The following is a 24,089-nucleotide window of genomic DNA, read 5'->3' as shown; positions in this document are numbered from 1 at the left end:
GAAAGCCATCTTAGAAATTTTCTATCTATTGTAGGAACAGCAGCAATACTGGTACCAGCAGCACTTGCTTAGCCTGCAGCAAAGGGCAAAGGCCCACGCTCAGGGACAGCAGCAAATGAAAGGTCCAGTAGGGAAGGATGCATCTGAGCAGAGAGCAAAGTCTGAAGAAGGGAAAATGAGTGCTTCAACTCAGCAGTCTGAACCTCCTCCACTTAATGAATCCCTTCCTCCAGCTTCCAAAGAAGATGAGTCTTCTCTTACGTCCACTGAAACTCAGGTAGACTTTGTAAAGTGGTGCCACTCTATTTGTTGTGCTAGGTGGGATAAAGAAACAGGAAAATAATACCATCAGATTCTCATGTATACTGTGTAACAATAACTAAATATGGTACAGCAGTCTTAAAAGGACATTTACTAAGGCTACATCAATTGAAAAAATAAAAATACACACCTTGAATATATAGACTTACATAGTCACCCACACATGCAGCAGGCGAGTCCAAGCTTGACTCACTTACACCTTCCCAGTGTTGTCATCTTTGTCTGTGAGAAACACTTTGTGATACCTAAGTGCAAATCCCGTACTCGGTAGATGACGAATGCTATCTTTAAGGCACTGTTTCTTAATTCCTTTCTGGCAGTTTGTCAGTTCTGGCTCTCCTCCTCTCTATGCGTTATAGTTTGTCTGAAAGCTAAGAACTATGCACAGAATATTTTTGTCAGCATGCCTAATAACTGTTACTACAGAATGGATGTAGGTCATGATTGATGTTTTGAACAGATTACTGTAGGGTAGTAGATTACCCTGCAGCATGTGCTCCTCTTTAACTTACAGTGTGTGGGTTCCTACCAAGTGGCAAAAATAATGCACTCAGAATTACTTTACTTCATCATGAAAAAGCACTGTTGTCTCATTGTATTTGTTGTGAGCAACAGATAACAGATCTGTGTTAATCTCTTCCCTGTAGGTAGGTTCTGTATGAATGAATACCTTAATTGCCATCAACCTAACCTTTAGATTAGAGTATTCACATTAAGAATAAATGAAATAAAAATCAGCCTTCCAGAAGCTGTGGGTGGCTGAAAAGCTGAAATACAGGGTGACAAAATAGTGAACATTGAGAAAGTTCTCGTAAACTGGGTAGTGACCAAGTGTGCTTTGCTTCTGACAGAAGGAGCTTTCATTTATTTATAGTGTTTGTCTTTTTCCATAGCTCAATATTGAACCTCCCGATGACCCTGAGGAAGATTTGAGATTGCAGCAATTGCAAGCGGCAGCAGCTCAATGGCAGCAGCAACCTCATCAGCGGGTTGGATTTCAATATCAAAGAATAATGCAGAAGCATGCCCAGCTGCAGCAGATGGTACAGCAGTATCAACAGATCATGCAACAGCCTCCACACTTACAGGTGAAACACTAAGGAGATGGTGTTTAGTATACTTCCTGGGTGACCTACCGCTTGTGGTCTCCTGGAAAACAAGTAGTTGAACAATTTGTCGTGGTTGGGTCATTTGTCTAGCTACTTTTGCTGCTTGGGTAGAAGTCTATATCCCCTTTTCCTACTGTCAGTTGACTTCAGAATGAAAAAGCAGTTAGCAGATGGTGATGAAGCTTCAGTAGGATGAGAAATACAAGACTTTACATTTGTCAGAAGGTTTTTCAGGCATACCTGGGTGATACAGGAGCAAAGCTGAACACAGTATTGAATTTACTTAGCTTTGAATGTTTTACTGCTGGAGAAACAGTTCAGAAGAAAAGACAGGAAAACAGATGATTTCATGAAGTGCTTCTCTTTTACAACATTGTGCAGTACAAAAATAAATATTTATGATGAAGTAAACTTAGATGCCAAAAAATACACAGTTAAAGTAATTAAGAAAATCACTTATATAATATATAATTAAGTAATTAAGAAAATCACTTATATAATATATAAATAAGTAATTAAGAAAATCACTTATATAATATATAATTAAGAAAATCACTTATATAATATATAATTATATCAGTGTTGCAAACTTTAAGCTTTTAACTAGAAGTTGGTTACTGTATTAGAGAATTGTGTCAGCTTTTCCTGGGTTAGTGGGATTTGTACATTAAGCATTTCTTTGTAGCTTAGCCTGTCTGCTTGTTTAAAAAAACCCAAAAACTATTAAGTGTGAACCTTAAAAATCTCAGACAACATCAAGCTGTAGATATGAGGACCTGTATATAAACAAAATGAAAGATGGTACCTCATTGAAAGAAGCTTCATTGTGCAAATAAGAACATTTGGCAAAGGCTTAGAGAAAAATAATTGCTGACAGTGGAAGCAATTCTGAGGGGATTAATAGCAGAAACTGAAACCTTGAGAAATAGCCACATACCGTATATATTGAAAGTGTGAAGACTGATTTGGGTGTTAGCATCCAGTAATAATAGAGCTTGGAGCCCTTTGATTACAGCTTTCTTCAGCTGTCCTGTTTAAAAAAAAAAAAAAGTGTCTTCTAAGTATAAATGTCCTCTAGTCATAAAATGTGTAAATTGTCACAATGACATTAGACATCACAGCTGGTCTTTGCTTTTGTTTCAGTCTAGTTCTTTTTCAAGCTTCAGCCCAGGTCAGAAATTGTGATATTACAAGTGATACTGAAATATGGGCTCTGAAAATAACTAGGATGATATTTGGAAGCTATTCTTTTCTTGCTGTTGCAGACAATGTCAGTGGACATGCAGCTGCGACATTATGAGGCACAGCAAAAACAGTTCCAGCAGCTTCATAAAGATTGGGAGCGATCAATGAACCAACAGTGGCAGCATCAGCTTCAAACCTACCCTCACAAAGACCAGCTTCAAGAGTATGAGAAACAGTGGAAAGCATGGGATGAACAGATGAAGGTCACTCAGTCCCATCTGCAGGAGAAAGTGAGTTCCCTCCAAAATCTGAAGAATCAGTATCCTGCAAATGTTTCGCTGCCACCTCCATTTGTTCCATATTCTCAAACCAGTCAAGGTGGCATTCCTATTATGCCTCCAACTTTACCTTCAACTACGCCTCCACTGGTCCCCCCACCTCTCTCTTCTGTTTCTCAGTTGTCTAATTCCTCTGTCCCTTCTGGATCCAGTTCTCAAAGCGGTCAATCCACTGAGACACCAAGGCCAGCTCTGCTTCCCACCCCGGGTACCTATGCATCAAAAATGGCTAGTTCAACTGTCTATTCACCTTATCATTCTCAAGTAAGTTCATCCTTTGGCTCTTCAGACCACGGAAAGTCTCAAGCTCATCTTAGTAAACAAACTGTTTCTATTTCATCTGAGCAAGGATGTGGGGAACCAAAAGCCACTTCTTCAGTGTCTTCAACGCATGCACCTACCATGCAGGATAAACCTGTGAGGTCAGGTGGATTGCTTCCAGATCCTCCCAGATCAGCACGTTTTGAAAGCCCCAGAGGCCCTAGGTAAGGATGGCTTTGTTGACTTATACATGTTCCAGGCTACAAGACGTTTGGTGATATGTTAAAAAATGAAGCATATATCTTATTCTCAAATCTTCCTGAGGTTTTATGAAGTGTGGTTGGTTGGTGGAGGTTTCATTTTTAATGTGTACACATCATGCTCTCTATTTATCTTATTAAAGCAGGGACAGATGCCTGTCACCTGAGAATTATCTAGAGTAGAACACTTTTTTCTAGTAATAAAAAGTGCGGTAACTCACACTTGAAAGAGTGATCCTATATGAAAAGTGATCTAAATTCCCAACATTTTGTCTGTGATATTTGGAACACAGTTTAGGAAAATCTAAAGCAAAAATGTTAAAGGATTGTTTTTATATGGTAGCACTTTAATGTAGGCATTACAAAAGGGATTCAGGAAAGTTTCATACGTATATTCAGTTGAATATACTAACATAGCTAATTACTGGCAATTAAGATGCTGCTTATATTTTAGAAACAATAAAAAATACTGTTTGTAAACCAACATTTATTGCAGAAAGAAATGAAAATTCAAAGTTGTTCATCAGTACATTAACTTCTAGTGTAAGAGAGTTCTGCAGCTAGATGATTGTCCTATTTAGTGCATTTTTCTGTATGCTGTTTGATAAGAGAGGTAGTGCTTGTCTTTAGTGCAAATCAATGGTTTTCTACACATGCAGCATTACTTCTCATTCAAAAAATTATAAACGAGACAGGGAAAGAGAAGATTTGAGCCTTAAGATCCTAGCATTAGGATTCTTTGCCAATTTTAATTTTGCATTACATCATGATGGTCTTGGTTTTGAAGGTTCCTGTCTTTAGCTTTTGGTAAGGTACAGTTTGTTCTAAATTAAATCTTCATTTTATCAGGTGGATAGCCTGTTGCCTTAGTGTAAAGCTACTCTAAAAGCCAGTGTTTCGAGGTTTTTTTATGGTTTTATACCTGCTATATGGCTTAATCCAAGATCTTGGTTTTGGAATGTTTTTCTTTCATACTTGACATCATACCAGGTTGCAAAAACATCTGTTCCATCTAGTCATTAGTTCAAGACGAGTCGATGTGATGCCTACTGAATCAAAGAACAGTGTTGTTCTGTTCAATTGTTTCTATCCCTGCATACTCTACTAGACTTTACAATCATATCTTCATGTTTATTTCCCTTCTATTTGCTTCCAAAGTGATCATTCATGAATAATAATTCATGAACTGCTACTAATGTAAATGAATTTTTTATAACTTTGAATAATTTTCTACCTTCTGGTTTTTTATAAGTGTTGTTTCTGGTCCTGGGCATCTGTTGGATGTAAAGTTCTGATCAGACTGTTTTCCAGATTTGCTAGTGCATGTCCTTATGTGCGTTAGTTAGTTAGTTAGTTAGTTAGTTAGTTAGTTAGTTAGTTAGTGGTGTGCAATGATAGGCTATGGATGATCAAAAAATTATAAAGTGCATCTACAGGAGCTCTGGTTTTGAAGGTACTCATGGTATCTAATTAGAACTGTAACGTTTGTGCATTCCTATGTTGTGATTGCATGACCATTCTAGAGTTTTATCGAAGATTTTCCAAAAATCTGTTTTTTCTCAGTATAGTTAGTAGAACAGAGAATCCTAAGAAATTTTTAACTGAACCTGGGATAAAGTAAAAATGTTGTGTGTTACATGCTGCCATCCCAGCTAAAAAGTACCAGGTAATGACTAGACCTATAAAAAGACACACATACCCCCTTTACCTCTTTTCAGCAATTAACTTTTCTCAAGAAATTCTGAAGAACTGGCTTAAACTAATTTTCAGAGTTTTGGGGATGAAGTGTGTCTTACACACAACCTTCTAGCTATACCTTCCCTGTAAAGGTTGGTCCTTCCAATATAAGTATTCTTGCCACTGCACTTGGTAATTTCTTCTTTTTTCTCTTCCTGTTCATCTTGACATGCTCCCACCCCACAAAAAGGGAGTTTACTATGATAACTTATCAGGATTATTAAAATTATTTGAGCTTGTATAAATGATCTTGTTTTGTAAATTGCTCGTTGAAACAGTAAATTCTGCAACTAGTCAACCATTGCTGCTAACTAGGTGGTAATGAATATCCATAGAATGATGGAATAGTTTGAGATGGAAGGGACCTTCAAAGGTCATCTAGTCCAACCACTCCTTGCATCTTCAAGCAGGGACATCTTCATCTGGATGAGGTTGCTCAGAGCCCCACCCCAACCTGACTTGACTGTTTCCAGGGATGGCACATCTACCACCTCTCTGGGCAACCTGTTCCAGTATTTTATCACCCTGATTGTAAAAAATTTCTTCCTTTTATCTAGTATGAATCTCCCCTCTTTTAGTTTAAAACCATTACACCTTGTCCTATCTCAAGAAGACATACTAAGAAGTCTGTTCCCAGCTTTCTTGTAGGCCCCCCCCTTTAAGTATTGAAAAGCCTCTCCAGAGCTTTCTCTTCTCCGGTCTGACCAATCCCAACTCTCTCAGCCTCTTCTCATAGGAGAGGTGCTCTATCCATCTTGTCATCTTTGTGGCCCTTCTCTGGACCTGCTAAAACAGGTCCATATCTTTCCTGTACTGAGGACTCCAGAGCTGAATGCGGTACGCCAGGCGGGATCTCACCAGAGTGGAGTAGAGGGGGAGAATTGCCTCCCTCGACCTGCTGGTCACACTTCTTTTAGTGCAGCCCATGATATGGTTGGCTTTCTGGGCTGTGAGCGCACACTGCCAGCTCATGTCCCTCTTTTCAATCACCAGTACCCCCCAAATCCTTCTCTACAGGGCTTCTCTCAATTCCTTCATCCCCCAGCTTGCATTGATCCAGGGGTTGCCCCAGCCCAGGTGCAGGACTTGGCCTTGCCTTGCACTTGTCCTTGTACCTCATGAGGTACACATGGGCCTACTTCTTGAGCTTGTCCAGGTCTTTCTGGGTGGCATGCCATCCTTCAGGTATGTCAACTGCACCACTCAGCTTGGTGTCATTGGCAAACTTTCTGATGGTGCACTCAATCCACTGTCTTACGTCATCGATGAACTTATTGAACAATACTGGTCCTAATACAGACCCTGAAGGAATACTACTTGTCACCAGTCTCCATCTGGATGTTGAGCCATTGACTGCTACCCTATGGATGCAACCGTTCAGCCAATTCCTCATCCACCAAACAGTCCTATCCATCAAATCCATATCTTTCCAATTTAAAGAGAAGGATGTTATGGTGGACCATATCCAGGGATTTACAGAAGTCCAGATAGATGACATCCATAAGTCTTCCCTTGTCCACTGATGTAGTCATGCCATCATGGAAGGCCTCTAGGTTGGCCAGGCAGGACTTGCCCGTGGTAAAGCCATGCTGGTTGTCTCAGATCACCTCCCTGTCCTCCATGTCCCTTAGCTTAGCTTCTATGAGGATCTTCCCAGGCATAGAGGTGAGGCTGCCAGGTTCCCCAGGTCTTCTTTTTTTCCATTTTTAAAAATGGGTGCAATATTCCCCCTTTTCCAGTCATTGACTGGGGAGTTCACCTGAGTGCCATGACTTTCCAGATATCGTGGTGAGCAGCTTGGCAACTACATCAGCCAATTCTCTCAGGTGTCTGGGATGCATCCCATCAGGTCCTGTAGACATATGCATGTTCAAGTTCCTTAGGTGGTCACAAACCTGATCTTTGCTTACAGTGAGAGGGACTTTGCTCCCCCGGTCCCTGTCTTGTGGTCCATCCATGGATGAGGTGGGGAAGAGAGGTTGCCAGTGAAGACTGAGGCAAAAAATGTGGTTGAATACCTCAGCCGCCTTCTCCGTTGTTACCAGTTTGCCAGTTGCGTTCATTGAGGGCGAGGCATGCTTTCTTTGACCTTCATTTTCTGGCTGACATACTTACAGAAGCCCTTCTTACGACTCTTTGTGTCCCTTGCAAAGTCCAGCTCCAGACATGTTTTGGCCTTCCTGATCCCATCCACTGAGACGGAACTGTGAATCTCAATTATCCAAGCAACTTGACTTCAGACATGGGTTCCTATTTTGTGTATTTTAATTAGTTCTAGTCTATTATGTAAATTAGTATTTGAGCATATGCTTAAAGATTGGTTTTTTTTACTATATCAGCCATGTTGATTGCATGAATTGTGCTTCATTAGTTTGCCTGACCTATTTCCTGATACTCAAGCAATAACATTTGTAGGTGTTCTCAAAAGGAATTTTAAAAGTGATGCAATAAAAATAGAATTGTTTTAGGCATATTATCTTGCATGGAACTGGGTGACATCACAGTTTGATGGACTTTCTAAAAGGATCTGTATTTAAAGGTTTTTTCTAGATGTCATTCATCACCATAGGTAGGTAGGCTTGTTGCATACTATCAAAACAAAAGTTCAACAAGAGTTGTTGATGATTGCAACAGAACTTCGGTTAAACAAAAGTTGAAAACTTTTTTCAAATGAGTTTGCCATCTTTCTTTGTCAGTCAGGTTTCAGTGCTGAGAGATTTAAGCCACATTTCCTTTTAGGGTTACCTAATCTGCAAGTGGCTTAAAATGGTCTTCAGTGGACAATATTGAATTGAAGAACATGTCTCTCTGCTTCTGCACTGATTCAGTAGGGACTGATCCTAAGGCACACTAGGATTCATCAGTTAGAAGTGACTTAGGGATGTGTGTGAAACTCTCTTTTAGAGGATTTTAATTTGACATGTCCATTTGAATAAAATTGCCATTATGTTGTCTATAGATTTGATGGACCTCGAGGAAGAGGATATGACAAATTTGAAGGCTCAAGACAGAGAGGGCCTCGTTTTGACTCCCAGCGTTCAGAAGGATACAGGTCACGTTTTGACCGGCAGAATACAGATGGACAGTCTTCAAGTAGGTGGGGGAATATCCCACGAGGGCCAGCAGCACAATTTTATACTTCAACAAATTCATCACATGGACATGGTTCCCGACCTGGTGGTTCACGGTGGATGGGGCCCAGGCCTCATTTGGGACAGCAGCAGCAGCAGTCACAGACAGACTCACAGTCAGAAAACAAAGAACCTTTTACAGATGTAGCTGGCAATCAGCAGACTGTAAGCAGAACACAGACTACTCCTGATGCACAGAGTGCAGGTCCCATTGAGCCAAATGAGGACCTGACAAATACTCAACAGGAGCCATCCAAACCTGAAGTCAAAGAAACTGTTTCAGACCCTCCTAAAAAGTGGACGTGGAGTTCACATGATCCTAACCAGCAAGCAGAAGAGTCCAAAGCACCTACTCCACCTATTCAGAACCAGAAATCACCATCCCTTTCTAGTAACCCTGTAGCTTTGCAATCAGGTATTGCAAGAACAGGTGGTGCAGTAACCCCTGTAACAGGAAATCAAGATTTGGATTCACCAGATAGCCAGCTGATTGCTTCAGATAGCACCCAGGGCCCACCTGGGCCAGAAAACAGGGGGAAAGGACCATTTATGCATGAAGATAGAGGCAAGGGACCAGTAAACAGAGGAAGGGGCCAGGGCAGACTGGATGATGGCCGTGGCAGAGGGCAGGGAGATGGCCGTGGCTGGGGAATGGGCCGTGGCCGAGGTGGACGAGGAATGGGAAGGATGGATGGTGGCCGAGGGATGGGAAGGATGGACGGTGGTTGGGGAATGGGCAGGATGGACGATGGTCATGGCCGGGGAATGGGCAGGATGGATGATGGCCGTGGCAGAGGATATGTATACAGAGGCAGAGGGCAAGCTAGGCAGGCATCCATCCGTGGCAGGGGGATGTTCAGGAGAGCAGGCAGCAGGGAGAGGATGCCAGATAGGCGGTCAGGCAGCAGGGAGAGGATGCCAGATGGACGGTCTGGCAGCCGAGAGAGGGGCCTGGGTGGAGGGTCAGATAGCCATGAGAGGGTATTCTCTAGCCGAGACAGAGAGCTAGCTGGGCGGCCAGGCAGCCGGGACAGGGGACGGGCAGGTAGCCGGGAGAGAGGCCTGGTTAGACGGGCAGGTAGCCGGGAGAGGGAGCCCATGCGGCGGGCAATTAGCCGGGAGAGGGAGCCCATGCGGCGGGCGGGTAGCCGGGAGAGGGTCCCTGTCAGGCGGGCGGGCAGCCGGGAGAGGGTCCCCATGAGGCGGGCAGGTAGCCATGAGAGGGGCCCAGTCAGGCAGGCAGGTAGCCACGAGAGGGGTCCCATCCGGAGGGCAGGTAGTCGTGAGAGGGAAGCAGGAAGATCTGAAACAGGCAATATGGGTAAACCCATTCACCTAGGAGATGACCCCGACAAATTGCCTCCGTACCATCGAGATGAGACACTCAGGGGTTCTTGGGGTCATGAAGATGATAGAATGCAGGAGGAATTTCCTTTAGATAGTCAAGATGACCCTTCTTTGGAGCATGAGCAATTGGATGACTGGGAAAGAGAACGATACTGGAGAGATCACAACTCTGATTACCAGGATGATTCTGTAGATGCATATGACAGAGATGACAGGTTGCAATCCCACCACTCCTTGCCTCCACTGTCTCCCCTACCACCACTACCTCCTTTATCATCCGATCGTGACAGACGAGATTCATGGTGGGATGACTGGAAAAGGCCAAGAGAGAGGGAACTAGAGAGAGATCTAGAAAGGACTGGAAGATCCTCGGATATTTATGAACAAGATTTAGACAGAGAATGGGATAGAGACTGGGACATGAGACCTGTGGATGACAGAGAAATGGGGAATCGTGACATGGATATCCCCCCTCTACCACCATTACCACCTCTTCCACCCCTGGACAGATACCGTGAAGATAGATGGAGGGAGGATAGGAACAGAGATCATTATGACAGAGACCTCCGAGATAGGGGAGAGCTGAGGATTCGAGAATATCCAGAGAGATATGACACATGGCGGGAGAAGCAAGACTACGTTCCTGAAAGGGCTGATTGGGAGAGGGAACGGTTGTCAGATAGGTGGTATCCAGATGATGGAGGCAGACTGCGGTCTTTGGATGATCATTCAGATTCATCCCTTCCTCCACCTTCACATTCCTCTGATATGCTGGGAGCAGATTCAAACCTGGACTCTGACCAGTCCTTGGGAGGAGTGATGGTCCTTAGCCAAAGACAGCACGAGATAATTCTGAAGGCTGCCCAAGAGCTCAAAATGCTTCGGTGAGTTGCCTCGTTCTGCCACTTTGTATGGGAATCCCATTCTGTGGAGATGGCGCTCCTTTCCTAATTCATTCCTTTATTTACACTGTAATGGCTTCATTTCACCACAGTATGATAGTAGGAGCTTGTGCGGAACAAGTTATTTGGGGTACCTCCATCACAGCTTTTGTGGAGAGACTTTTTTTTTCTTAAATAGATGGTTGTCCTTTTCTCCGTGAGTATGGCATTCCCTATTTGTTACTTTCTGGGGAGAATCTGTCCCCTCACTTGACAAATCTTTTTGTTATCCTCAAATGAGCTTGTTGATAATTGCTTTTCAACCTTTTTATTACTGTCAGATGAGCTCACTGGTAATTGCTTTTAATACTTACCTGTCAAGATCTGCGTTAATGTGGTTCTTAATTCACACAATGGGACCTATTTAATTTTTGGGTACTGCTTACCGTTTAATTAAAGTGTATGTGAGGTTTTTCTTTTTACAATGCTCCCTCATTTGAAATCCAGCATTATCAGCCATTTTGTCAAGTTTGGTTGATCTTAGTCCTGAGGATCATCATAACAGCAATGATAACAATCAGAAGGATATGAATGCAGGAGTTCACCAAGACCTTGTTTTAGAAAGCAGCTACTAGACTCCCTAAGGCTTTAATTGGTGTTTATGTCAGAATGAGTAATAGAATATCCTCTTAAAAATCAGAAACATTCCCAGGCTCAGGACATTTAGTAATATTAGAATGAATAGAGCATGTACTATCTATCCAAATGCTGTCTTTGTGATTTGTTGCATGGGTTTAGGTGCATTAAATGTATTTGGAGAAAAAAAACCAAACAAACACCAAACCAACAAACCCACAAACAAGCCACAACAAAAACCATCAAACAAACACAAAAAAACAACCCACACACAGGAAAACAAAAAAGAGATGAGTATCTTTATTTTCAGTGAAGGAGATCTTCCAGACGAAATTGTAGGAAAAAGAGGAAACAGAGGCCGAAGTTCATGTGGTTCATTTTATTCAGGAGTTACTGCGAGAGAGCTAAGGATTGGTGCCTAGTAAAGACAGGCCTTTAATAAACAAGATATTATGCTAAAATAATGGGCAACTAAAATAAATGTTTGGTTATCATTATTACATTTACATTAAACAGTGTTGAAACATACAGAGACGTTTTGCACTTTTCCTGAAGCTGTTTTTTCAGACTCCTGAGACTGCTGCTAAGCATCTGTCCCATGTGGAAGGCCTTAATTGCAAGCCAAAACGCAAGAAAAACAATTTTTAAAAGGGAGAACTCCTATTCTGAATAATTTGATCTTTCCGTGCAATTAGATTAATTCAACAGGTGTTAGTAACTGTGAAATCTGAGTGATAAAGCAGTATTTGCCAAAAGTTTGGATCAGCAGAGCATTTTCAGCTTCCTGACTTTCGTATTCCCTCAGGTTGGAGAGCATGTTTTGCTGTTTAACATGACTAACTGCAAGCCAGTGGACTTACGGGCTTATCTTAAGGACCATAGTTTGGGAATCACTACCTAAGTGAATAATTCGTATTGAAACATTGGAACTAAAACATCTTATCTAAGAAAGCAGATACATATACCCCTTTCTAAGTCAGTAAAAAGGGGAAATAGAAACATGATACTACTGATACTGATTTTATTTTAATATGAAGGTAATCTAAAAATTAGTTACATTGGTACTTCTCATCAGGTTCTTATAAGCAGATGACCTCAGTCTGAAGAGTAGCAACAACTTTAAGGAGACGATTAGGAGAATCACAAATCGTTAAGCATTTGTGAGAATCGCAAATCATTTGCTTATGAAGAGCTATACTAGTAGTGCGGCACATAACTGCTTTCATCTCCTATAGTAAAGCCCTTATCTGACTTTGCTTTTACTGTGTATAAACCAGCATGCTCTGACCTGTATGGTGTTCTCTATTTGTCATCTGGTGTATTTTTTTCTAAGCCAGACGTAAAGAAGGCGTAAGCGCTAGCAATTGCTCAGGTTGCTCTTTGCATTAACACGGTGCTCGGGATCCGTTTCTATGAGCCGAGTTCCCCTTGTGCTAGTCATTGAACCAGATGCATTGAAAGTCAGGATGGTCTCTGTTGTGCCTTGTACAGAGAGATCGCATTCTTAGTTGTTCTTTGGGAACTACTTTAATACACACAATTAATATGAACAGAGTTATTAGCAATAAAAAAACCTAGATAAAAACATGAAAACAAAAACTGAAAGGAAATCATCCTGAATACAACTTTGTAATCCAGTGGTTGTAGTATTCACTGGTGGTCCATAGACTGTGTATTGGGTGTATATTAAATAGCATTTTGATATGTCAAAGAAGGAAACAAAAGTTAAAATCACTGGTTTGGGTTTATTTAAATATTGGAATCTCCGTTGCACTTTGTTGGCCTCAATCCTGTTAGTGTGCAAACCAGAGCGAGTCACTGAGCCACTACAGGCACATTTTCAATGGGCTTCTTGTTCGCAGAAGGTGCTCGCAGAAGCTAAAAATCCAGCTTTGCTCTTTACTGTCAAAGTGGAATGGTTCTGGCCAAGCACAATAGCATAACTGCGTGTCTCAGGAAACTTATGATCAAGAAAGGGTGCAGCTAATACACTAAATGCGGCCTCCATGATGAGGTGGACATGAAACAGTGATTTCTGAATCAGTGTTGACTATGTAAAACCTGCTGTGCCCTTTTCTTCTTTGGACTTGGCCCCTAATGGTAGTATAATATGTGGGTTTCACCGTGAGTGTTGATTTCTTTAATTTTTCATTTAAGCTACAGACTGATAACACTTCCTTGTGATTCATGTGCAGAGAGCAAAAAGAACAGCTACAGAAGTTGAAAGAGTTTAAGCCTGACATTTCCACACAGGACTCTCCGAGATCACAGAATATAAGCACAAGGCCAGGTACCTTTCAGGTAAGTTAATCTTATGTTAACTTACAACATGCTGGTAGTAATTACTATTAATGTATACGTCAGATTAGTTCTACATTCTGATGGTCAAACTTCTCTGTGGAATGCATCTCCAACAGCCCTTACAACCTCATCAGTCTTCTGTTGAGGCAAAGCAACTTCTTAGTTTCTTTAGATTTTCCAAAGCCTTTTCTACTCTTTCAGTCCATGATGTCTTCTGAGCATTACCCATTGGGACAGTAGCACATGAGGTTCAACAGCCTACATTGCTGTGGGATGATGTGCAAGGAGAGGTGAGCTCTTCCAAAATACAGGCATAAGGCTCATGAGAAGACCCTCCGGCTCCTTGCCTGAGTTCTGACATCTTGCTCTGGTTTTCCTACTTTAAGAGCTCTCTCCTCTTTGAAGTTAGAGAAACTTGAGAATAGGTCTATCAGAAACAGATATTTCAGTGTAGAGTGGGCATTAGCTTTCTGTTTGCTGTCTTTATTGGGAATTCCCATTACCCTCTGTAATATAAGGTGCATGGAAGCTTACATTTGCATACCTCTGTGACTTCATCTCCTGTTGTGACACAAGTTACTCCTCTGCTGCTTAATCTCCTACTTGGTTCTGGGAACTCTTTTCAGTGGCTTATATTTGGATTTTTTGGTATTTCATACCCAGTCAGAAACCAAATGAACTTCTATAGTCATGTTAACTCAAGTTCATAAGTCCTTCCTAGAACAAATAAAGAATTTTGTTAAATGTACGTTGGAGGAGATACCTGAGTTGATGCAGGCTTTATTCTTCATCAGATCTTAACTGCAGAGTTGCTGGTACCATACCAGTAAATTTAGCCATAATGACCTCTGGGTCTGGCCAAGCTTTGTTTTCCCCCTCACTTGAGAGAAGTGTTATGCGGTGAATGAGACACTGCAAGTTTTCATTTAGCCCGTGTTCTCTTCCTTGTTTACAGTGTCTATAAAGTGAAATAATGGAACAGATTTGCTACCAAGAAGTACAGGTGGGCTGATGCCTTTAGGAAGTGACTTTACTCTGTTTTCTATCTCATACGACCTCACCCATCTGCCTAGAGGTTTTCAAACAACTTTTACCTGTCTTGGAATTCCTGCCTTCACATGACTTTGAACTGCTATTACAAAGTTCATCTGTGTATCTACAACCATTCTGAAAGTTTTATTGCATGTTGCTAATAAGGCTGCTTGTAACTTGGCATCTGCTGTGGTGCTAAAAAAGACTTTTGTGACACAGCACGTGAGGTTTCATGTTTCGTTCATGAAGGGTTTGTTTTGGTTTGTTTTGTTCCATTGCACAAGACCTCCCCATTTCTTATGGTGATCTGATCTTGATTTCATTAAGGGGGATCCGGGTGTTTCTGCTCCCTGGGAATTTTTCCAGTGACTTCCAGAAAGAAGCTGGCTTTATTAATCCTCTTGTGACTCACCAAGCTGCCCTGTGTTCAGACCTTTTCAGCCTTCCTATAGACAGTAGGAATCTTTGCAGAGAGCAGGTGTCTTTGGGAATAAAACCGCAGAAACTTTTAAACTGAAATAGGCCTACTTGGGCTTAAATTGGTAAGGCAATTTTGAAGGAGAAAATAAATAGTATTTAAGCCTTCACATAGTGAACAAACACCAAATTACTTCAGGCCACCAGTTCTTGAAATACTGTCCTCCTACCTGTAGCATCTTGATGGAGGTACTAGGAAATGCTTGTGATTTGATTACCAATTGCCGTTGTGCTTACTGACTTACAGAGGATGAGAGAAGGTTAGTTTAGATCTACATTAAAAGTGCTTTCTGCATCTAGGTCTCCTCTCAGCTATCTTCAGAGGCACCAATAGAAGCCCAAGCTATTAAACCTTCTCCTGCTGTAATTATAAAGCCTCCCGTGTTGTTCAGACAGCCCACCCCTGTGACAAGACCAAGTGCCCCACTGGCAAGGCCTGCTACACCTATGACAAGGCCACATGCTCCAGTTTCTACTCCAACTACAACCCCAAGTCATGGTCAGTCTTTAAAACCATCACCTTCTACTATGGAACAGGAACGCTGGGATGAGGATTCTTTCCATGGACTGTGGGACACAAATGAGGATAAAGGAGCAAATATGGAGTACGAGTTGTGTAAACAGGAGTCAATGATGCCTCCACCTGTCTCGTCGCCTGTGAAAGTACCCACTGTTCACACCTCTGTTGCGTCAGCTGTACCAGTGTCCCTTCCTCCAGTTATTCCACCGGTTCCTAAAGCACCCGTAATTCAGCAAACTGTGGATTATGGCCACGGGCGAGGTGAGTGTATTTGTTTGATCTGTAATGGAGAGCTAATTAGTCCTCCTAGTGTCTTTCTACAGGAGTGTGCCAGACAAAGCATGCTGTAGATGTTCTGCAGTTGACCTGTAGCCTGCATACATTGCAATCGAATGCCAAGCAATGCAGTTCTAAAGAGTCTGTAACCTCCAGCCTTGAGTTTAATGTTTTCTTCAGTGCTGTGATAATGAGTTATTTCATGTGAGCTGAATGGTCTATAGCCACATCTGTCTTTAATATAAACATCTACTGATACGATTACATCAATGTGTTATATTTAGATTGATACTGATACTTTCGCTTAATCCCTTTGTAGCTGAGTATGGAAATAACTGTTCTGGAAGGTACTTTGAATTGTTACGGCTCTTAGGTGTGATTTAGTAACTTAAAGCAAAATGTAATTCATGTTTGCATTATTTATATACCGTTTAATTGGTGTGAGGTACCCTCTAGACAGGGAGTGAGACAAAGCCCTGGTATTTCTGAAGGGTGTGCACCCTAAACAGGCATTTAACACACAAACAGTGAAGGGCTCTGATTTTTACTACTGAGCTTATTAAAGCTAAAATTCAACACTAGTTTTTAAATAGAATTGATTTCCCTCATTCTTAGTTAACAGGAGTGGAATCATGTCTTAACAAAGTCCTTAAACTGTAGATTGTTGTTTGAAGAACTTTTTTTCTGTCTCTAAGGTACCATAACATGAATCAAAGCCACATTGAATCCATTAAGTAGATGTTTCACTAAAAGCTGATAGAAAATTATCACTGTTAGGAATTTAAAGTGAGCATTTCAGTTAATATTCTTGACATTATAGCACTTCTATGAGTTTTTTAAACTTTCAGAGCATTTTAATGTTTATAATTTTCTGCCTGTGCATGCTGCCTGAACTCATCTGAAAAGGCAGAAGTCCCATTCTGCAGATGAAGTGGTACACATAGTTACAGACAAACCCACTTCAGACTTCCAAACCCATGGTGGTGTGTATTCGTGTATAGCTGTTTTGGCATTATCCATTAAAAGAAATTTTGTAAGTTATTCCAGCCACTTTTAATGCCATTGACTCATTGCTTTTCATGACAACAGAAAGGAAGTGAGAGAGGGGTATTTTAAGATCCTGCTTATTTTTTTTATTATTTTTAACCAGATATAACCACCAGTAAAGTGGAACAGATTCCATATGGGGAGAGGGTAACCCTGCGTCCAGAACCTCTACCGGAGAGGCAAACATTTCAAAAAGGTATGGAGCAGTTGGCTAGCTCTCAGACAGTTAGCTCTTAAGAAAAGTTTTAAGGCACTAAAAGCATATTCTAAACTAAGTAACTCTTGTTCAAACTAGAACCACTTCATTTTCTTCAGAGGTCCATAAGAATTTCAGTTTATATTGTCAAGAGGAGTAATGTAGTCAATGACCTAGCCACTTTAAAGCTTCAGTTTTGTGGCTTTAAATAGCATTGCATGGTATAGTTGTCTGTTACAGTTTGGAAAAGAGATTCAATGGCTGAGTAAGTCAGTTCTAGCCCTCACATAAGATGTTTCTATACACTTTTCTTGCACTTTTATTTGTTGCTTTTCCTTTAAAAATTATCTAAAAAATCGAATATGTTTTAGTAGTTTGGATTTCCGTGGGTTTCTCCTTTCAGAGCACCCAGGTCGTTACAACAGAGAAAGAGATCGTGAACCTTATTTTGAGCGTCAAGGTAATTCCAACACAGATCATCGGGATTTCAAGAGAGAGCGGGAATTGCACAGAGACCGTGGTTCTGTGGATTATGAACGAGAGAGATTTGAAAAAGACCGGCATCCCCGAGATGATAGGTACGTGGTTTTGGAACACTGTTGAAACGAATACAGTTCAGGCTGTATTGAGTATCAGGCTGTCCATTTTGCATTTGAGGTACATGTTCACTTCTCCCTGGAATCTGTAGTAGAAATTCCAGAAATACACAAAATACTCTTTCGGCAGGGTTCTTCCTACTACACCTTCAAGGACTCAGTCTTACCGTGACAAGAAAGACCATCCCTCCTCCAGGCGGGGTGGTTTTGAAAGACCACCATATGAACGAAAGACAGATCGTCCAGCATATGATCATGGGCCTTCCATGTTTGGAGGTACAGTTTCTCAATCTTGAACCCATGCTAGAATATTAGTATAAATATAGACTTGCAGAGGTGAAGATTAATTGGGAGATGATTAATTCATTGGCAGTCTTTCTTTGGTCAGAATATATAATTCAGGAAAATGTATCTGGGTGGCGTCATGTAGTTTTGTTTGTCAGTGGTGGTGAGATCAGAAATGTAACAGTTACCTACTATGCTAAAAAATGTCTTCAATTGCAATAGGCTCAAGATTAGACATTTGAATTATCTGGGGGACAAACGTGAATTTATCCTAAAATAATGAAGGTCTGCTTAAATCAGCTCAACTGGGTATGAACATCTTAATTTTTTTATTTTACTGAACTAAGAAAACTCTTCTGTCCAAACACTGGAATTTGAAGGTGATCGTAGAAACTATCCTGAGGAAAGGATTCCTATTTCTGCTCCATCAATACCCCGTCAGCCACCACCTGCTCCACGAGTGGAAAGAAAGCCAGAATCTAAAAATGTAGATGATATTTTGAAGCCACCAGGACGGGATAGCAGGCCAGAGAGGGTGAGTATGCATTCTGAAAGCAGCAGTCGGTTCCTACGGGGTCTGTATTTAGATAAAATGCTCATGAGTGTAGTATGTTGAGAAGAAGCTTACGTTTGAGGAAGCTCGGGAAATTCTCTCGGTTCCTTTGCGATGCCTGGAGTGTTGTAGTATAGCTGTTAGGAGCCCACAAGAGATGTAAACTTCCTGGGAATGCTAAGAATAAGTTCCTATTAGTGAGTAATGTTAATGTATTTTAGACTCTTCTGAGATCTTCACTTGGATTTTGATGTATCAGAGGAAAGACTTGGCTTTACACAGTCAGAGATTTCGCAACACACCATATAAAATAAGGAAGAGCAAGATACATGTGCAAAAGTGTGAGCCCAGAGCACATATTTTTCTAGAAGAAAATTTTTGCAGAAGACTTTGTTAAGTGTAGTACAGTATCCTATCTTCTTACATGATCTTTTTTTCAGATTGTAATCATAATGAGAGGGTTGCCTGGCAGTGGAAAGACACATGTCGCAAAACTCATCAGGGTATGTAAACAACCGCCCACTGTGTAGGGCTGCTTGTCTTTTATGTGCGATTCCTCTGCTGTTTTCTTTCTGTTTGTCTGGAATTTCACATGCACATGTCTTAATATGGCATTTAAGTCCCCTCCTCTATTAGCAAGCATGACGAAAACTGCTCTCTCTTTGTTTTGAATGTAGAGCAGGGAACTGCTGTATGCTGAAAGTGTTTTGAAGATGCTTTGTAGCATAATGGAATATTTCAACAAGAATATATGTTTTCTTTTTGCTTTCTTCCCAGGATAAAGAAGTAGAGTGTGGAGGACCTGCACCAAGAGTGCTCAGCCTGGATGACTATTTTATCACTGAAGTGGAAAAAGAAGAGAGAGACCCAGATACAGGGAAAAAAGTGAAAAAGAAGGTACTTTTTATTTGCTTGCTTATCTTCACAAAGAAATAAGACATTCTGGAACAACACAGTGGCAATCAGAATTACAGTGTGTGGCTCTGGAAGAGTGCAGGGGTCTGTGGCCTGTTTTTCAAAACAAGTCAGTATAACCTAAGGGCAGTATTCTGAAAAGTTGACCTGGAAGATGTTTTTCTCATACCAAGGTACTTAGTGGTTATGACATTCAGCAGTTGAACATAGGTGTCCTCTTTCTTAAATGCTTTTGTCCTTGATAAAGGTGATGGAGTATGAATATGAAGCTGATATGGAAGAGACCTATCGTACCAGCATGTTTAAAACTTTCAAAAAGACCTTGGATGATGGCTTCTTCCCCTTCATAATCCTTGATGCTATCAATGATAGAGTGCGACACTTTGAACAGTTCTGGAGTGCTGCAAAAACCAAGGGTTTTGAGGTAATGGAGCCTAAAAAGCATTTGAACTTGCTAGCACCCATATGCTGGTATTTCTAAACTTTTGAATGCAAAGTCCCTCCTACATTCAGGAAAAATTCTGTAGTTTACATTTACAAATTTAACTTTCTTAGAATGTACAACTGCAGAGTGTATCACCAGGTGAAAAAAAAGAGCTAATATTGTTTTTCTCTTTCTAGGTGTACTTAGCTGAAATGAGTGCAGATAACCAGACATGTTCCAAGAGGAATATTCATGGACGCAAGCTAAAGGATATCAGCAGGGTAACTGTATACATCTGGAGTTATAGGATTAATGATAGTTTTCATTGTGCTTTCAGGCCCGCTGTTGTTCAAAAACCTCCTTTAGACTACATAAATTATTAGACTTTTCCTCTAAGAAGAGCTTGTAGTTTTTTCATGGGATTGATTGAAATTACTTAAGTACAGATACATCTTGTTCATGATCAGAAACCATACTGTCAATTGAATCTGTTACATTTTTAGAGGTGCTTCATTTGTGTTTGTTTTTTGTTAGATGTCTGATCACTGGGAGGCAGCACCACGTCACATGATGCGTCTTGACATTCGTTCTCTATTGCAGGATGCCGCTATTGAAGAGGTGAGAATCTCTGTGCTTGTTAAAATTATTAATTATGTACATGTGACCACACAGAAAATACAGAGCAGCAAAAGGTCTGATCACAACAGGGCAGTTATACTTTGCTCTGTAGAAAGCCAGAATCTCTGTGTCAGACAAGTGTATTCCATTATTCTTATTAACTACCCAAATATTAAGGTACGTGTTATTTTTTTATCACCTTTTTGGAGCCCAGGATTAGGTGTCTGGGCAAGAGTTAAAGCCGCTTTGATCTTAGCAACTGTTGAGTACCAATTAAAGAGGATCTTTGCTCTCTCAGATGAAACTCAGGACTTTTTTTCAGATTATTGGATTAATTGGATCATAATTTGAGAAAGTAGTTTGATAAAATAAGTAAATAAATGGATTTGACTTCCTCTTGGTCCCTGCTCTGAGAAATATGGACCTGTAGCAGAGAATGAAGAAAGAAATAACATGTAGCAGAAGATTACACTTGCTGTAGAAGTATGCTGCCTTTTCATTCCATTTGGAGTTTGCTGTGACGTGCATCTTTGGTGTGTCAATTTTCTGTATTGTTGCATTCTTCTTTGGCAGATGTTTCAGGAGCTCTGTGAATAAATTAGAATGTTAATCATACATTATCATGAATGTACCATAGCTGCAGGTAGCTGTCGTAACAGCTCCTGCCATAGCTATAGAAACTGGTGAACTGCTGAAGTAGGAAGAGAGTTTACTCTTGCAGTTTGTCATGAGGACAGCAGGTTATTTTTGAATCTCCATATTGTGCGTGTTGGAATATAGCAATCTTTAAGAGAACAGCAAAAGGCTCAGCTCCTAAGCAGACTCAGAGAAGGGCAGATTTGGGATTTACTCTGTGCAACAAGGTTTTACTAATGGTATGAAGAACTGTATATACTTGAAGAGTTTAGGTATTTCACAGTATACACATGAATCCCCATTAGAGATGTGGATCCCAGAAAGTATTATATTAATTGGGCAGGGTTAGGTGTATGTCTTAAAGCATCCATTTTCTTTATTATGTTAATCTCTGGTTATTATTCTTCACTTTGATATTTAAATATATCAGAGGTGAAGTCTTGTTAGGGATGTTGGAGAGCCATTCCAGTGATGTGTAAATGGCAAGCTTAAGATTCTTTTCTGAGATTCCAGGTTTTGAAATGTGACTGTGTGGGAAGCAGAAATATCTTACTGCTACAGATACTGGCAGCACAAAGAATGCATGTGAAGGAAGAGAATAAATGATTGCTACTTTCCCATACGGTTTGTCACTCTGTAGCTAAAAGGGAACCTGCTTCTGAGGGAAGCCAAAATGGAGAAAGTATTCATATATATTGCATCATGATACTTTCCAAGATGAATTCTTTTTTTTTTCCTCTTCTATTTGAACTTGGAATCTTCTAGTTATTCTAGTATTAATTTTAGATATTAATCTCAAAAGTTAATACTTAGAAGTCAAGCAGTGCCTTGTAAGTCTGTGCTTATGCTTTGGAACAGGTAGAGATGGAGGATTTTGATGCAAATATTGAAGACCAGAAAGAAGAAGACAAGAAGGACACAGCAGAGGAGGAAGAAAGTGAACTGGTAGGAGACACATCAGCCATCTCTAATGAAATGTTTGTTAATGTGTCTGAGGGAGAATCCCAGTTTTATAAATGCCAACCCATTGCCACTCTTAGCAGTGCAATCTTAATGCACACATTTCCAGTCACTTGTTTCTTAAACATTTCTAGGAGAACTTTAAAGTTAAATCATATTATTCCTAACTGAATTTTTAGGAATCTGTGCGTATATGCCACAAACAGGATTATCAGTGGAGCGTGGCAATATGCCTCTTACAGTCATTTATAAATTGCAGTACACCATAGTGCTGTCTTCCAGATTATCTAAGAATTACACTAAGTGGAGGGATGGGAAGAATGGGCAAAGATAAATATAGCTTATTTCCTTTCACGTGTCTGAAGAGCTCTCCTCGACTGTCACAATATATGACAACAGTTATGAAGAAGAATGCTTTCTCTGCCAAGGTTCTCTGTCAGTAGGTGTTTCCAAGATGAGGGATTAGGTTTCTTGGATAAATGAAGGTTAGAGAATTGCCCTGAGGGCTGGTGTTTTTAGGTATGTATCTAAAAGACTATGGAAGGCTTCCAAAGGATTCTTGGTATGTGCTGGAGCTGCAACTGGTCAATGCGTGAGGAGTTGAATGTGTCAAACCCTGGTTCCCACAACCAAGTATTTCAGCTGCTTTCTAAACTGCCATTCCTGAGGAATAGTAAATTTCCATCAAGAAAAAGGACTTTGCTCATCTCAGACATTTTTGGTTACTTCCTGTTTATTGGAGTCTTGTACCAAAGGATGAAGTCTGAATCTTTTCTTATCCTATCTGATGACCAGGATATTGTACAGATTCAGCACACAATAGGCCATTTCACACCATCAAAGTCACTCTTGTTGCTATTATCAACTCCCATAGTGTTGCTTTTAGCATTCAGACAATTCTTGCTTTTCTGTGCTTGATGGTATGAATTATTGATGCATTTAACTTAGCGTTCTCACCAGTGTATCACACATCACTTTCTTCAATACAGGCTTCTAGCTGTGGTGTAAACTTCCTGAGCAAATTTTAATGGGCAACTCGGTTTAAAAGTATAGCTATACATATATACATGAAGGTTTTTTATTTGTTACAAGGAAATATTGCAGCACAAACCGTCTTAGTTGGTATTACAGACTTGATTAAAAACAATAAAATACAGAGATCTGATAATCTCAAGTCACTGATACATGCTTGATAGAAAAAAGGTCTTTCGAGGATTTTGGAAGAGCAATGCTGAACACAATCAAAAGCAGTGTAGCTCTCTGGAACAGTACACTCTGATTTAGTAACCCTTAAGATTAACAAGTACACGTATGTTTACCACAGTGGAGGCAAATAAATAGAGCAGGAAAGAAGTTAGTGTAATAAAACTGGTTTGTGGATTGTTTGTTTCCGTGTTGAAATTTTCTAGAGTAGTTCTTTTCCCTCTATTAAAAATCATTCTTAAAATAATGAAATTCTCACAAGGGTTCCATTTCATTATGTTGAGCTTTTTATGTGATTGTAGAGAAACATAAGTACTTTTATACCAAATTTGAACAGCTGAAACGAGTTACATGGGGTTGCTCAATAAGGATTTACTTGTCCGTGAGTATGAAATTAGAAAATAACAAGAACATGCCTAAAATAAATAGCTTTTTGCCAAATTTAATATCATTATGCTAATCAACAAGGAATAAACTGCCTAAAGATCATGATGACATTATTTGTAGGGGGAAAGTGTTTTAAAAGAATCATCGAACTAAGAGGGTTATTTTAAAATAAAAAATAGTAATTAAATCTTAGTGTTTCAGCAGATACTCTTATTAAAAAAAAAAAAATTGTGTAGTTGTGGGCTAACCACTCAAACAGGAATTCAGCATGTCCCTTCAAAAGGATTCAGTGAAGCTTGTGTGTAGTAGATCTGGGAATATATTCTTAAATCCTGGTGACTACGGTAACTTTTTCATTTGTGTTTGTAAAGCTTTGAATATTCTTTATGCCTGATAAGTTGTGTTGCAGTAACTTTGCCACCTGGGATAATATCATATAGTAACTGTGCACACAGCG

The 24,089-nt window shown here is 40.4% G+C and overlaps 1 protein-coding gene across 7 annotated transcripts in view; it reads left to right on the top strand.

The window, feature by feature from the left end:
- The window catches only part of YLPM1 (YLP motif containing 1), a 39,714-nt gene that overhangs the window by 7,291 nt on the left and 8,334 nt on the right, over positions 1–24,089 (top strand). For 3 of the 7 annotated variants that reach the window (XR_003991068.1, XM_030483811.1, XM_030483814.1), the window contains exons 2-17: positions 35–277; positions 1,215–1,409; positions 2,696–3,438; positions 8,171–10,573; positions 13,402–13,507; positions 15,317–15,797; positions 16,963–17,055; positions 17,459–17,633; positions 17,782–17,927; positions 18,284–18,471; positions 18,930–18,992; positions 19,267–19,386; positions 19,652–19,828; positions 20,026–20,109; positions 20,363–20,446; positions 21,941–22,027. Coding sequence is in view for 6 of the 7 variants with exons in the window: in XM_030483811.1 (XP_030339671.1) it covers positions 35–277; positions 1,215–1,409; positions 2,696–3,438; positions 8,171–10,573; positions 13,402–13,507; positions 15,317–15,797; positions 16,963–17,055; positions 17,459–17,633; positions 17,782–17,927; positions 18,284–18,471; positions 18,930–18,992; positions 19,267–19,386; positions 19,652–19,828; positions 20,026–20,109; positions 20,363–20,446; positions 21,941–22,027 (5,388 nt within the window). In the remaining variant the exon portion in view is untranslated. Of the gene's footprint in view, positions 1–34; positions 278–1,214; positions 1,410–2,695; positions 3,439–8,170; positions 10,574–13,401; positions 13,508–15,316; positions 15,798–16,962; positions 17,056–17,458; positions 17,634–17,781; positions 17,928–18,283; positions 18,472–18,929; positions 18,993–19,266; positions 19,387–19,651; positions 19,829–20,025; positions 20,110–20,362; positions 20,447–21,940; positions 22,028–22,407; positions 23,738–24,089 lie in introns of those variants that run through there. The other 4 variants (XM_030483815.1, XM_030483816.1, XM_030483813.1 and 1 more) reach the window with 4 other exon arrangements.

Source organism: Strigops habroptila, chromosome 4 (genome assembly GCF_004027225.2).
Source record: "Strigops habroptila isolate Jane chromosome 4, bStrHab1.2.pri, whole genome shotgun sequence".
Classification (NCBI taxonomy): Eukaryota; Metazoa; Chordata; class Aves; order Psittaciformes; family Psittacidae; genus Strigops; species Strigops habroptila.
This window is presented reverse-complemented; position numbering and strand designations above follow the sequence as displayed.